The sequence below is a fragment of the Hyperoodon ampullatus genome, assembly GCF_949752795.1.
Source record: "Hyperoodon ampullatus genome assembly, chromosome: 1".
NCBI lineage: Eukaryota > Metazoa > Chordata > Mammalia > Artiodactyla > Ziphiidae > Hyperoodon > Hyperoodon ampullatus.
This window is the reverse complement of record NC_136914.1, coordinates 150,290,469-150,307,586: the sequence shown is the minus strand read 5'-3', so window position 1 is coordinate 150,307,586 and position 17,118 is coordinate 150,290,469. Positions and strand designations below refer to the sequence as shown.

The window sequence follows — 17,118 nt, the reverse complement described above, 5'->3', positions numbered from 1 at the left end:
TCTGTATGTGTCCCTAGGTCTGAAATGGGTCTCTTGTAGATAGCATATATACCAGTTTTGTTTCTGTATCCATTCAGCCAGTCTGTGTCTTTTGGTGGGAGCATTTAATCCACTTATATTTCAGGTAATTATCGATATGTATGCTCCTATTCCCATTTTCTTAACCCCAAAGTTAGCAGAAGGAAAGAAATCATAAAGATCAGATCAGAAATAAATGAAAAAGAAATGAAGGAAATGATAACAAAGATAATAAAACTAAAAGCTGGTTCTTTGAAAAGATAAAAATAATTTATAAACCATTAGCCAGGCTCATCAAGAAAAAAGGGAGAAGACTCAAATCAATAGAATTAGAAATGAAAAAGAAGTAACAACTGACACTGCAGAAATACAAAGGATCATGAGAGATTACTACAAGCAACTCTATGCCAATAAAATGGACAACCTGGAAGAAATGGACAAATTCTTAGAAATGCACAACCTGCTGAGACTAAACCAGGAAGAAATAGAAAATACGAACAGACAAATCACAAGCAATGAAATTTAAACTGTGATTAAAAATCTTCCAACAAACAAAAGCCCAGGACCAGAAAGCTTCACAGGTGAATTCTATCAAACACTCAGAGAAGAGCTAACACTTATCCTTCTCAAACTCTTCCAAAATATAGCAGAGGGAGGAAGACTCACAAACTCATTCTACGAAGCCACCATCACCCTGATACCAAAAGCAGACAAGGATGTCACGAAGAAAGAAAACTACAGGCCAATATCACTGATAAACATACATGAAAAAATCCTCAACAAAATACTAGCAAACGGAATCCAACAGTACATTAAAAGGATCATACACCATAATCAAGTGGGGTTTATTCCAGGAATGCAAGGATTCTCCAATAAATGCAAATCAAACAACGTGATACACCATATTAAAAAATTGAAGGAGAAAAACCATATGATTATCTCAATAGATGCAGAAAAAGCTTTCGACAAAATTTAACACCCATTTATGATAAAAGCCCTGCAGAAAGTAGGCATAGAGGGAACTTTCCTCAACAGAATAAAGGCCATATATGACAAACCCACAGCCAACATCGTCCTTAATGGTGAAAAATTGAAACCATTTCCACTAAGATCAGGAACAAGACAAGGTTGCCCACTCTCACCACTACTATGCAACATAGTTTTGGAAGTTTTAGCCACAGCAATCAGAGAAGAAAAGGAAAGAAAAATTGGAAAAGAAGAAGTAAAGCTGTCACTGTTTGCAGATGACATCATACTCTACATAGAGAATCCTAAAGATGCTACCAGAAAACTACTAGAGCTAATCAATGAATTTGATAAAGTAGCAGGATACAAAATTAAAGCACAGAAATCTCTGGCATTCTTATACACTAATGATGAAAAATCTGAAAGTGAAATTCAGAAAACACTCCCATTTACCATTGCAACAAAAATAATAAAATATGTAGAAATAAACCTACCTAAGGAAACAAAAGACCTGTATGCAGAAAATTACAAGACACTGATGAAAGAAATTAAAGATGATACAAATAGATGGAGAGATATACTGTGTTCTTGGATTGGAAGAATCAACATTGTGAAAATGACTCTACTACCCAAAGCAATCTACAGATTCAATGCAATCCCTATCAAACTACCACTGGCATTTTTCACAGAACTAGAACAAAAAATTTCACAATTTGTATGGAAACACAAAACACCCCGAGTAGCCAAAGCAATCTTGAGAACGAAAAACGGAGCTGGAGGAATCAGGCTCCCTGACTTCAGACTATACTACAAAGCTACAGTAATCAAGACAGTATGGTCTGGCACAAAAACAGAAATATAGATCAATGGAACAGGATAGAAAGCCCAGAGATAAACCCACACACATATGGTCACCTTATGTTCGATAAAGGAGGCAAGAATATACAGTGGAGAAAAGACAGCCTCTTCAATAAGTGGTGCTTGGAAAACTGGACAGGTACATGAAAAAGTATGAACTTAGAACACTCCCTAACACCATTCAGAAAAATAAACTCAAAATGGATTAAAGATCTAAATGTAAGGCCAGACACTATCAAACAGAGGAAAACATAGGCAGAACACTCTATGACATAAATCATAGCAAGTTCCTTTTTGACCCACCTCCTAGAGAAATGGAAATAAAAACAAAAATAAACGAATGGGACCTAATGAAACTTCAAATCTTCTGCACAGCAAAGAAAACCATAAATAAGACGAAAAGACAACCCTCAGAATGGGAGAAAATATTTGCAAATGAAGCAACTGACAAAGGATTAATCTCCAAAATTTACAAGCAGCTCATGCAGCTGAATAACAAAAAAACAAACAACCCAATCCAAAAATGGGCAGAGACTTAAATAGACATTTCTCCACAGAAGATATACAGATTGCCAACAAACTCATGAAAGGATGCTCAACATCATTAATCATTAGAGAAATGCAAATCAAAACTACAAGATATCATCTCACAGCAGTCAGAATGGCCATCATCAAAAACTCTAGACACAATAAATGCTGGAGAGGCTATGGAGAAAAGGGAACACTCTTGCACTGTTGGTGGGAATATAAATTGATGAGGCCACTATGGAGGTTCCTTAAAATACTAAAAATAGAATTACCATATGACCCAACAATCTCACTACTGGGCATATACCCTGAGAAAACCATAATTCAAAAAGAGTCATGTACCAAAATGTTCATTGTCAGCTCTATTTACAATAGCCAGGACATGGAAGCAACCTAAGTGTCCATCACCAGATGAATGGATAAAGAAGATGTGGCACATATATACAATGGAATATTAGCCATAAAAAGAAGCAAAATTGAGTTATTTTTCGTGAGGTGGATGGACCTAGAGTCTGTCATACATAGTGAAGTAATCTAGAAAGAGAAAAACAAATACCATATGCTAACACATATATATGGAATCTAAAGAAAAAAAAAACAACAACAAGGTCCTGAACTACCTAAGGGTAAGACGGGAGTAAAGACATAGACCTACTAGAGCATGGACTTGAGGATATCAGGAGGGGGAAGGGTAAGTTGTGACAAAGTGAGAGAGTAGCGTGGACATACACATACACTACCAAATGTAAAATAGATAGCTAGTGGGAAGCAGCCGCATAGCACAGGGAGATCAGCTAGGTGGTTTGTGACCACCTAGAGGGGTGGGATAGGGAGGGTGGGAGGGAGAGAGATGCAAGAGGGAAGAGACATGGGAACATATGTGTATGTATGACTGATTCAATTTTTTATAAAGCAGAAACTAACACACCATTGTAAAGAAATTATACTCCAATAAAGATGTTAAAAAAAAAGAAATTATGATAGATATCAGCCCTTTCATTTTTCAAAGTCAAGTGATAAATATATAATAGTAATGATGTCTTCTGTCTCAACAAAGTGTCCAGAACTATAGTTAAAGCTGAGTAATTTTTTATTAAATCAAAATATTTGGAAAGTCCTCCTTTATTCTCCAATTCAAAACATGGTTCATTTAGAGATATGCAGAGATGGGTAACAGCTCTTCTTGGGTATATATTTTGCAACTAGGCTTTTAACTTTTATTATATCAATAGGACAGTTATATGAAAATAGTTTAATAAGGACATACATTTGAAATATCTATAGTCTTTTAAGAGACTATCAGCAAGACACTGCATAAAAAAATATTCATGAGCCTTCATTTAAAATAGTCTATGTCCAGCTTAAAAAAAAAAAATCAGTGATGATAGAGTTCAGACATCTAGAATGGTGTTGTGAGGAGCTTAATTGTCTCTTTTCCAGCAAAACAACTATAAATGGTAGACATTATTTTTAAAAAATACCAAGCATTTTAAATCTCTGGAAAATGGACCAAGAGATACAGCAAAGAAATATTTATTCAAGAAACCTACTATGATTGGTAAGAACAGTGAAATTGTGTAGCATTTGAGACATGGCCCACCCCTTTCTCCACTTGCTCCAGTTTAAAGTGGCAAAATCCTTACCCACGTTGGGTGCAGCCAAGAACACAGGGGGTACCTCTCCTCCTCAAGGTAGCCACACTGATAGAGCAGAAGCTGTACCCCAGATGCAGACCAAGAATACTGGAACCATGATTTGTCCTGGCTCCAGCTCAACTATAGGGTGGTAGTTCTAAGCCAGGAGAGGCAAGCTGAGAGGACCAGAGGCTACTATCTTAACCCAGCACCCTGATTATAAATCTGGGTATCACTCTGTGAGAAGGGGGCCATTATCTCCACCCTCAGCTCTGGAGCATTGGTGCAGAGATTTTGCCCAGGGTAGGAGGCACATCATAAGAAGAGAGAGTTCCTAAGTTCTCTCAAAGGGAACTGACTTTTTTTGGGACAGAGAGTTAAGAAGTTCAAACCTAAGGTCACTCTTGAAAACAAATGATGATTTTGATAATAAGCAATTAAGAGGAGGTTGTTTTTATTTTAATTAAGATTAACAACAAGCTGATAATAGACCAGCCAAAAGTTTACTAGACAGAATCAGGGAAAGAGACAGCTCGGGTTACTCCTGGAGTCATAAAAAGCCTCATATACTGGCTTCAAAGACTACTGTGAAAAGAGCCACATTTTAGTGGTTCAGACTATGGCACAATTTGCATCCTAGGGTGTTGTCAAAAACAATAAAGCATATTGTTAGTAATTACTGTAGGTTCTTATCTGGTTACTTTTATACGTGGCTAGCTGTCTACTGCAGGCAGACAGCTTAATAGAGACATCAGGAAAAGATGCAAAAGCCACCTTACTAAAAATACTGTTATGACAGAGTGACTGTGCTGCCTCTGAGGAGTAGCGTTGAGGGTACACACTACAAGGGAAAGAGTCTTCACTTCAATTTCCCAGTCATATACTAAACAAGTAAACTGATGAGTAAATAACAATAACAACAACAAAACCCTGGAGATGGAGGGAGGGAATCAATATCAAGAGTGTTACAAACATTATTTAAAATGTTCAGTTTTAAGCAGAAAATTACAAGATATGCAAAGAAACTGGAAGGGTGACCTATAGACAGGACAATAAAGTAAGCAATGCAAACTGTCTTTAAAGGGCCCAGATGCCAGACTTAGTAGACAAAGGTTTCAAATGTATTCTAAGAACTGAAACAAACCATACTTCCAGACGTAAAGGAATATATGATAACAGTGACTCATCAAATAGATCATATTAAAAAAAAGACAGAAATTATTAAAAAAGAATCAAGTGGAAATCCTGCAATTGAAAAGTACAATTACTAAAATGAAGAATTTATTAGAGAGGTTCAACAGTACATTAGAGCTGGCAGAAGAAAGATCCCATGAACTTAAAGATAGAGCTATAGAGATTATGCAGTCTGAAGAACAGAGAGGAAAAAAATAAGAAAATTCAGTAGAATCTCAGAGAAATGTAGGACACTGTTGAACGCATCAGTATATTTGGTTATTACCTTAACACCACAACCAGTCAAAGATATCATAATAAAAGAAAACTACAGATGAATATCCTTATGAATATAGATGCAAAACCCTCAACAAAACACTAGCAGTTAAATTCAACAACATATGAAAAGCATTATACACCATGGTGAGTGGGATTTATCACACACACGTAAGGTTGGTTTAACATCTAAAAGTCAATTAATGTAATATACTATAACAATAAAAAAAGAAAAAAAAACAATCAACAGGATAGACATCAAAAAAAAAATCATGTGACAAATCCAACAGCCTTTTATGATAAAAATACTCAACTGAGTAGGAATAGACAGAAAATTCCACTTGATAATGAGTATCTATAAAAAGCCCACAATTAAGATCATGCTTAATGGTGAAGGACTGGATGCTTCCCTCCTAAGATCAGGAACAAGACAAGGATATTTGGTCTTACTATTTCTCTTCAACATTATATTCCATGTTCCAGTCAGGGAAATTAAACAATACAATGAAATAAACTGTATACAAACTGGAGAAGTACAACTATGTCTATTTACATATAACATAATCTTGCATATAGACTATCCTGAGGAATCCATTAAAAAAACCTCTAGAAATAATAAATGAGTACAGCAAACTTGAAGGTTACAAGGTCCATATACAAAAATCAATTGTACTTCTATGCATAAAAATGAACAATGTGAAAATGAAATTAATAAAAATTTCCATTTACAATAGCATTAAAAAGAATACAATACTTAGGATTATTTTTAATAAAAGCAGTGCAAAGCATATATCCTGAAAATTATAAAATATTGTTGGAAGAAATTAAAGACCACCTAAATAAATGAAAAAACAGCCCATGTTTATGTATCAGATGAGCTAATGTTGTTAAGATGACAATATTTCCCAAATTGATCTGTGGATTCAATACTATCCTTATCAAAATTCCAGCTGGCCACTGTGCAGAAATTGATAAGCTGATCCTACAATTCATATGGTAATTTCAGAGAACTTCAAAGAGCCAAAACAATCTGCATGTTGTGAGTTGCCCTCTAGAGTGGCCCACATGGTGAGGAACTGAGGGTGGACCCAGGCAACAATTGAGGAGAAACTCAGGTCCATAGTCTAACAATCCATGAGGAACTGAATCTTGTCAACAACCATGTGAGTGAGCTTCAGAGCTGGTCCACCCTCTAGTTGAGCCTTGAAATGACTGCTGCCCCAGCTGACACCTTGGTTGAAGTCTTTTAAGAGATCCTGAACTGCAGGATCCAGTTAAGTCATATTCAACTTTCTGACCTACACAAACTGTGAGATATCAGTGTGTGTTGTTTTAAGTTGTTAAGTCTTGGGCTAATTTGTTATGAAGCAATAGATGACAAATACACTCAATTACCAAAGTATTTTACATGGATATTTGTACCACAAGGGTGTGTATTCTGAAGGATACCTCAAGAACTCATGCAATTGCTGAAAATATTTTAAACTTTTCTTTGCCTGGATGATTTGCTTCTTTATATTTTATCTAAATCCATGTTCATGTAAATGTCCACTCTGCTGAGTGGACAGACTGCCTTATACATCATTGAACCTCCAAAATACACTATTTGCTCCATTGTAAACTTTCATCAAATCAATATTTGTTCACAGTTTTACTTTTGATTAAATATTATTACCTTCTCTACATTTCCTACCATTGAAATATGTTATTAGTTGTAATTATCAGGGTTTTTTGACATCTGATATTTGATGTACAGCATAAGGCTACATACTGCATCATTTAGTAAACATAGAGGCTTAGCAGCTATTGAAAGGCAGCTCTCCCTCTGTTTTATTTCATTGTGCCATTAATTCCACTATCATACTCCTTTATTTTTATTTTTATTTATTTATTTATTTTTGTGGTACGCGGGCCTCTCACTGTTGTGGCCTCTCCCGTTGTGGAGCACAGGCTCCGGACGTGCAGGCTCAGCAGCCTATGGCTCATGGGCCCAGCCACTCCGCGGCATGTGGGATCTTCCAGACCGGGGCACGAGCCCATGTCCCCTGCATTGGCAGGCGAACTCTCAACCACTGCACCACCAGGGAAGCCCTCCTTTATTTTTTAATTGAAATCGCTACATAGCTGATTTAGTGTGCAGGTCATTACGGCACAAAGATTGTTCATAGTTGCTCTTTGAACAGTTTGGGTTTTTATGAGAACAATTTAAATGTCAGAATTTTTTCATATCAGGGATATTGTGTTTATTATGGAAAAAAGTTATACAGAGTTCATAAATACGTGTAGTGTTTTAAAAGCAGTTTTAAAAACCTGTGCCTTTATTTCAAGAATCCTTTACTTATTTACTTATGAATAAGGTTTCCAAATGTTTGATAAAATGTCAAAAAAAAACCTCACAGCATTTTTGAAAAGTTACCACTGAAGACGGAAAGTGCTCTTTTTTCTGTTTGGGATATTTTTGGTCTGCTACTATTAGTGAACTGAAAAGCTCCAATCATTTGGAAATTTTAATGAATCTATATACAAAACTTATAACAACAAACCACCATTTCTTACTTTTCCCCCACAAATCTATTGTGAAATAAAAATAAATAATTCAGGTTTATGCTACAGGCATTCCCTCTGTGTTTGAGAAGGAGATGTGGGTTAAGCCAGGAATGATTTTCGGTAGCTTTTTCATCAAGCATTTTAATATTAGCCGATTATTCTTATTCTCCTTAGCCTTAATTTTTCTGTTGTCATTTTTTTTTTTTTGAGGTACACGGGCCTCTCACTGTTGTGGCGCACAGGCTCAGCGGCCATGGCTCACAGGCCCAGCCGCTCCAAGGCATGTGGGATCTTCCCAGACCGGGGCACGAACCTGCGTCCCCTGAATCAGCAGGCGGACTCTCAACCACTGCGCCACCAGGGAAGCCCTTTGTTGTCATCTTTGAAATGTTGTTTTTATTTAGTGACAATAAAAAGTCACTAAAATAAAACTAATCATACTAAAAGTATGATTTAGTAAAAAAAAAAAAAAAAGGATCAAAATTATTTCCCCCTACCCTACTGCCATACAAGTATAGTGTCTTGCAGTGACCATATCTGGGTTGCCTGTGCTAATCATTAGATTAACACCTTCTATAAAAACATACAAATGCATGCACACTCATGGCATATATGTTCATGAATTAAACATGCATACATATATATATATGCACACACACTGCATATACATGTGCTCATGGATTAAACACAGACATATATGTAACTGCTCATACATACACACAAACATTCACACTGCATGCATAAATGTGCATGGCTTAAGAAATAATGATGTTGTACAGTAATAATAGTTCTTCTGACATAATGAAATAGTAAAGAAACAGCCCTGCAATATGTTTTTCTCATGACTTTTAGACATATTACAACAGAAAATAAACTCTATCTAGAGAGAATTCAGAGAAATTCTACAAATGGAACCATTTCGTTTTTGAGCTCAATAACAGTAACAGTTTTTGAAACTGTTTTCAAAAACCATAACAGTTTTTGAAATATCAGTATGAAGCTACTAATATGTTATTTGAATCATTTTTGTAAATGTTGTGAGAACAACTGTGCCTTTCACTGATAGTCCCTCTGTCAGGCAAGGTCATACCAAGGAATAGGGAGGAACGTCAGGATGAAATAAAAAAGAAATTTAAACACTTTTGATTTTTTTCCAGTATAAATTGGTCATTTAGTTTGAAAATCTCTTCCCATAACTGCTTCGATCGCATCTAGATGAGTATTTCAAGATGTCCATTCCAAATTTGTGGACTGATGTCAATGATCAAAGAATTTTAGAATTGGAATTGATCAGTGGATTATCTGGCCCAGTGCTTTTGGTTGGCAGATGAGTTGATTTAAATTAATTATCTAAAAACTCTGTAGTTTAGAGAGTGAAAAAGGGAATCATTACCATCTCAGGGGAGGAAACCGAGGCATAAAGATATTAAATGAGCTGCCAGCTGTATTAGAAATTGTTACTAGCTGTCAGGGATAAAATTTAGCCTTCTAATATAGTGCTTTCCACTACCCTATCCCATCTTGATACTGTTGAGGGTTTTGAAGTGTCATCTGGGTATGGAAAGATAATAATTTAATAAGAAGGAAATACATTTCCTGGCTCTTTGAACAACACACATATTGCCATCCTAGGTTTACAGTTAAAGGTGGGGTTCTGAATGTCACCACTTGAAGAATCTTGAGCAGTTTTATTGAGCTCAACACCAGAAGGAAAAGGACAATGTCATTTCAGTATGTGTGTTTAATGGACTTCACTTTAGTTATCATATTTTGATTATGCAACATATAATAAGATATTTTTCTTACAAAGTATATTTATAGGCTTCAGTCTAGTTTCTAGCCACCGACTAAACAAATGTAATTGTTCTGAATGAACTCTAAATAGCTTTCAACGTTTCATTACAAAGCAATTACATCTGAGTCTTTCCCAGTTCTCTCAGCATGGCTTTAAAAAAAAATTACACAAACAGATGAAATCAACCATTATGAAATATAATCTACATGCCTAAAAAGCGAGGCTTCAGAGTGGGAATGAGGTTGGGGGGAGGTTTAAGCCAAAAGATAAATACAGTCTATTTTCAATGTAACTGCACTGAGAGAATTCAGCATGCTTACTCAAGGTAAGTTTATTTTTTTGAAAAAGGAATATTTACTTAATTTTCCAACGTTATGAAGCAGTACAAAATTTTTAGACATTCCCAAAAAGTAAGTGAGGATCAAACTTTTATAAATCCATATTTTGAAAAATATTTGGCTTTTGTAAAGTAAGACAACTGTATAATTGTCTGGATTTAGAAATATCATAATTGATTAATTAACACCCATTGAATGCTTATTGTATTCCAGGCACTGCTCTAAGCACATTATACATTTCCTCAAAACAGTCATATGAGGTAGTTGTCATGATTATTTTCATTTTTACAGATGGGGAAACTGAGACACAGGGTCTAAGTAATTTTTGTTCAAGATCAAGCAGCCATTGATGGAAGATCAGGATTCAAACACAGGAAATCTGGAGATTGAGTTAATGATCTTAACTGCTTTTTATACTCCCACACTTACTAGTAAGGATCCTATGTGCAGATTTGACACAGTTCTGGAGCTTTAGAGATGGAAAGAGGGGTGAGCCATTAACATAATAACTAGGCATAACATTATTAAATATCATTGTACTCATATGGCCTTGGGTCTATGGCTCCCAATTTGGCTTTTAAAAAATTAAACATATCAGCAATCATACAGTGCAAATGAACTGTTTATTTTAAATGAAAACTTGAAGACAGAGTTTTTAACTGGGGCCCAGGGTCTTTGGGGAATTCAAATACCCCTTGTGACCAACTGCGACACTGTGTGAAGATGTGAGAATATGCATCTGAGTATTTTTCTGGGGAAAATATTTCTTTCATTAGATTGTTAAAAGGATACATGATTTACTTGATATCCAGCACAGGGGTGGACAGACTTCCTCGGTAAAGGTACAGATAGTTAATATTTTAGGCTTTGTGGGACATATAATCTCTTTTGCAACTACCCAACTCTGCTGTTGCAGTGAAAAAACAGCTGCAGACAATGCATAAAGAGGAGAGTTGTGGTACTGTTCCAATAACGCTTTATTCATGGACTTTGAATTTTATATAATTTTTATGTCACAGAATATTACTGTCTTTGTTTTTCTTTTTAAGACGTAATTTAGAAAACCCCAAACAAAACTATCTTAGTTCAGGAACAATAAAAAGCAAGCAGCAGGCCAGATTTGACCCATAGGCCACAGTTTGCCAACTGCTAGTCCAGAACAGTGGTTCTCAAAGTGCAGTCCCAGCAGCAAGGGCATCCTCTGAGAATTTGTTGGAAATGCAAATTCTCAGGCCTCTTGGACAATCTACCAAACCAGAAACTCCAGGAGTGGGCCTAGCATCTGTGTCTTAAAAAGTCTTCTAGGTGAAAAAGTTACATGCTAAAGTTTGAGAAGCACTGATCTAGTCATTGTTCTAATGATTCAATTAATCCATCTATTTATTCACCCTTGCAACAAATACTTTTTAAGATGGCAATTACCATGTACTAGGAATACAATGGAGAAAGTACTATTTTCCCTCTTCATAGAATAACCCTTCCATAAATCAGGAGATGGTAACTCTTTGTCAACGACCAATTTTTCTGAAATACATTTTACAGCACATCACGACCCAATACATATACACACACCTGCCTGAAACAAAATAATACAAAGCAATGTGTACCCTTAATACTTGTGATGCATTCTGGTATCTTCTGTTCCATTCTATATATTTCTATTGGATTAAATCCAATAAATTGATTTAACAATATATCACAACTCATAGTTTGAAAAATTCTGCAATAAAATGTGCTCACCAGTGCAAATTCCTTGTTGAGAATCATCTGCTCCACTAAAGATGACTCATTGTGGAAGAGATGGGGCTGCATGTGGCTCCACATGTGAGGAAACCACCAGAACTCATCCACAGAATGAAGTAAAAGGTCATCTCCTTCATCCTCCTCTTCAGTCCCTGTACAACATATAAAATGGCTTAAGTTAAAATTCTATATTAGCTAAAGCTTACACTTGTCATATTTTTGTTATTCTTCTTGCTACTGATACATAAATCCGATTTTGTGTTGTTCTAATAAAAGAGAAATGACCATACCCTAAATTACATCAGAGGCAATGTGGATTGGGGGGGTAAGTGCAGATAGTTGTTTAGATTTAGAACGTAGGGGAATTTTATCACTGACATTGTTTAGAATAGCTAACATATGGTGGTAATAAAAAAAAAAAGACTGAGTTTTAGTCAATTTATTTTTGTTTTAAATTCATTAACTCTTAATTCTCTCCTTTGTTGCATACATAGGGGAAGTGTAGTCAAAGGTGATTATTCTTTTTACTCTTAAAAATATTTCTGCATATAAGTCTAATATTGAGCTGAAAAATCTTTAAATTTAATTGATGACGTATGTTGATTTTTTTGATTATAAAATAATATGTGCTTACTGAAGAAATGTGAGGATAGACAAGTGATACATAAAACTCAAAAACAAAAAACAAAACAAAACAAAAAAACATCTTCCAGAACTAACTCAGTGGAAATGTTTTGGTATCTTTAGTTAAATCCTTTTCTACTTATTTTTTTAAAAGCTGAGGTCTTACTGTATAAATACGTTTGTGTTCTTACATTTTAAACTTACCATTATGAACAAACATTTCTCATTTTGATATAAATATTTCATAAAATGTAAACAATAAATCTATTAACACAATAGTTACTTGACTTGAGAGTTTAAAACTAATATAATTTCTTATGCTCTATTAGGAAAATTTGCTAACAATGCCCAATGCATAGAAAAAAGTATTTGTCATGCCACAAGTGAAAAAAACTTAAGGAAAGGAAGGAAAAACAACATCAGCAGCTTAGTTCCAAGGAAATTCACTATGTTGCAGGCTATCCAAGAACATTTTCACTCTATGAATTCATAGTTTTTGTACAATTTTACAACATTCAGTCCAATTTAAAAAATATTCTGAATCAATAGTATAAGAATTGATGCCTATGTGCTCTCTAGATACTTAACTAAATAAGTAAAGTAACAAATCCTGGCTTACAGTGTGAGGTATATTTATTTGGACTATTTTTTTTAAATTGGAGTATGTTTTCTAGGTGATTTTATATCCTTTACTTAAATAAATATTAAGGAAAAACTTTAAAAGACTCTTCTTTAAATATTCCATTTGAGTGCCCTATAGTAAAGACTGCATGAATCATGAAGTAGTGCCATGAAATGGTTAAAGCATATATTTGTTAAAGCATATATTTGGCTATGTGATCTTGTATAAGTTAAATTCTTTGAGTCTTGGTTTCCTGGTTTAAAAATGGGGAAATGAATATCTATCTCATAGGCTCCTGTGAAGAGTCAAGGAGATCAATTTATTAAAGCACTTAACAGTGTGAATTGCAGATAGTTAGCATTCATAAATATTAGGATTACTTTCTTCTTAAAAATAGTATCTACTGGTTTATACCTGTGGTGTTCTAAATTTACATGTTTTCACACATTATGAAAAATATTGCCTGCCTATATTATTAAATTCTTGAAGTCAGAGACTGGATCCCTTTAATATGCATTGTATCATGCCACTTCCCCAGGAGAGTAAATAAGGGAATAATTTAATTCAGTCTTAATATATATAGTCAGTGAATTTTAGAGCCTTCATATGTCTGCTTAAGTGCATGTCAATTTCTGTGTGTATTTATGTATATGCCATATTCTTGGTATATATTCCATAATCCATAATTCTCAAAAGGTGCAAGGACCACCAAGTTTAGTTAGCATTTTGGCACTGTTACCGCTATAACAGTTGCTACTATATAAATATATAAAGGATAAAGAAATAGGACTTTTGAATGTGATAAAGTTCTATGAATTAGATAAGCAGACAAAAATTCTTAATTTTTGTTAACTTGAGCCAAAACTGTTAGTAATATAGACTTACAATTCATTGGCTTTTGTTAATATATGGAGAATTTCAAATATTGAAATCCAAATGAAGAGAAATTTGTCACTTCCTCAGATGGATTGTAAGTATGAAGTGTTTATGCCATAGACCAAGTGTCTCTCTTGGTCATAATTTAGCAGACTAAGGCATAGATTAGAAAGAGCTACTTTATGTCACATGAGATGAATGAATTGATCGTTCTCCCATAGTTCTGTTGTGTTTTGAATATAGAATGTTTGAGAAATGCTTACATTCACTTTAAACTCCACAGATTGTTATTGGAAGTGGCAGGAAGCACATAATGCATACTTAACCAAGAAAGAGGTCAATTACTCAATTTAAAGAAAATTTTGCCAACTATTGATATAAACAGATGTATAACTGATCCTAAAATCTTGGTGATTTTTATACCAGAGAGTGTGTTAATTTATAAGTCCTCCCCACAAGGTTAAGAGTGATATTTAAAACCTCTTTTTTTTACTCCTTGGATTAATTCCCCATCAGACTTTCTCTTATTTTATACAGGTCATATAATTCAAAGCCACATAAGCCTAGCTCATGACACTAGAAATTGCTTAACAAAAAATGTGATATCAAGTCATGCTGAGGGACCAAAGAAGAATTTCAAATATTTTCAAATCACCTAAATTAAAACATTAAATTTTTGGCTCCTTGTATACACTTATTTTTTATACCTAATTTATGATTAAATTACACTTGAGAATATAATTTACAGTTCATACATGACTATATTTAGCACAAGTTCTAGTACATTAAGGTGTCTATGTTCAAATTGAGCCTTTCACTTCTAACCTGATCTAGATTCAAATCTACATCATTGTTAATTAAAAATATGGTATTTTTTGTTCTCATTTAAATGTTATGTCATTTTGCTTTACTGATTCCCAGAGGATAAAAGTATTTTAATTCAGAAGTAAAATATTTATGCACTCATTTCTTTGTTTCCGCTCTTGGAGGATCTGTGTTATGAGATAATAGCGTGCTCCTTGAAGTTTTTAAGTCTGCCAAAATAAGAATAAATTTAGCAAGATTTGGGCTATAGGTTAGTTTCCATAAGGCACAGTTGTGACATTAAAATCAGATACATAAATGAATGCAATACATCGTATCAAGGAGAAAAACTCTATAACCATCCTGATAGATGCAGAAAAAGTACTGGAGAAATTCAAAAACTATGCACATATATTTTAAAGTTCCTCAGCAAATTAGGAGTTGATGGAACTTCCTCAACCCAATAAAAGGCATCTACAAAAAAAAAATCTACAGCTAATGTTATATTTAATGCCAAACTAAATGTTTTCCACCTAATGCTGGGAACAAGGCAAGGATGTGTGATCTCATCACTTTCAGTGTTGTAATGGAGATCCTTGCCAACTCAATAAAAAGATAATAAAAGGCCTACAAATGTGAAAGGAAAAAGTAAAACTTACTTTATTCGCAGATGACATGATTGTACATATTGAAAATCCTAAAGAATCTACAATAAAAACTATTATAATTAATAGGTGAATATAGGAAGACTATAAGATTAATATTTAAAAAACCATTTGCTATTCTGTATGCTAAGACAGTGAACAACAAAATAAGACTCAAAAACGCCATTCACAATAGTATCAAAAAACATAAAATACCCATAAACTTAAGAAAAATGTCTAAGACCTCTACAATAAAAACTACCTTACTATTACTGAGACAAATTTTTAAAGCCCTAAATAAATAGAGAGATATGAGTGTCCATGGATCAAAAGATTCAGTTTTGTGGCTAGATCAATTTTCCCTGAATTATCTGTGGATTCAGATTCTAAAATAAATCTATAGATTCAAAATCTTAGGAAGCTTTTTAAAAGAAATTGATAGATATTTAAAGAACTTATAGTGCTATAAAGCAAAGGACCTAGAATAGGTGCTGAAAACTAGAAATAGAAGCTAAAACTATAAAACTTCTACATGCATTATAGATCTCACAATACATCGTTATCATTTTTGTTTTAAACTGTATGTTAACTTTTGAAGAAATTTAAAAATGAAATAAACTTCTTTTGTATTTACTTGTAAAAAATCAGATATATACAATTCCTTTGTCTGCATTATCAATTTTGTACAAATGTTTGTCTTATATTTGCTATTATATATGAAATATTGTAATTCCTCAATTGCAAGAAGAGGTTTCTAATTTTCTTTTTACACTGTACCTGGCACAGTTCCATATAAGTGGGTATAGAATAAACTCATTTTAAATAGTATACTAAATGAAAAGAATCATTTGATGATGAAAATTGATTACAAGCTATCTGTATTTCCAAAACTGGAAAATAAAGCTTGGGGAATAATTCAATATTTTAAAATAATATTTGATTCTTAAAAATACTTTAAAAAGTAATAATAATAATAGACACTTACATAGCATGACATGCTGTGCACTGTTCTAGATAAGAGAGATATTATTATTCCCGTTTTGGAGATGTGGAAATTGAGGTACAGAAAGGTGATCTGTTTATGTTCACATAGCTAGCGAAATGTCAGGGACTAGATTTAAACAAAAGCAGGCCATTTCCAATATCTAGTCTTTGAGCCAATACATTATACAGAAAAGCAAAAGCAAACAAAAGAGAATAAATGTGACACTGTTTTTTACTTTCATGTTTAAAAGTTAATAGTTTTATATAAAGATCTGTTTTCTTTATATAAAGTGATTTCTTATAGAAAAGACCAGTATTTATCCAATTTGTAAATATTATACGAGGTAATTGTTTGATTCATATTCAATTCATTATGAGTTACAGAGAGTGGCAATGACTGCCACCAGAAATCATGTCTACAAAAAATATTTGTAGCCTTCCATCCCTACAAGCCATCTTAATCCTGTAATGTCTCCATTTTTCAACTGAGTTTTCATTGTGCAGTTCCAATCATGCTTTAAATATTTCCAGACTAAAATATTTTACTTTGAACTCCATGCTTTTATTTTTTTACTTTTAATCAACAGTATGTCCTTCTCCTTTCAATTTGGCACCCATGAGTGACTGACTTTTAGGGAAGGTTTAGTGATATGTCCTTTTTGGGTGAGATTGTTTTTAGCATGTGAAG

General features: G+C 33.9%; 1 protein-coding gene across 1 annotated transcript in view; it reads right to left on the bottom strand.

Annotated features, from left to right (window-relative positions):
• Positions 1-17,118, bottom strand: part of LOC307058869 (bifunctional heparan sulfate N-deacetylase/N-sulfotransferase 4) — a gene marked incomplete at both ends in the record, with an annotated part of 237,733 nt that overhangs the window by 121,868 nt on the left and 98,747 nt on the right. The window contains one exon of the mRNA XM_079712576.1: positions 11,874-12,028. Within this exon, the coding sequence (XP_079568702.1) occupies positions 11,874-12,028 (155 nt within the window). The remainder of the gene's footprint in view (positions 1-11,873; positions 12,029-17,118) is intronic.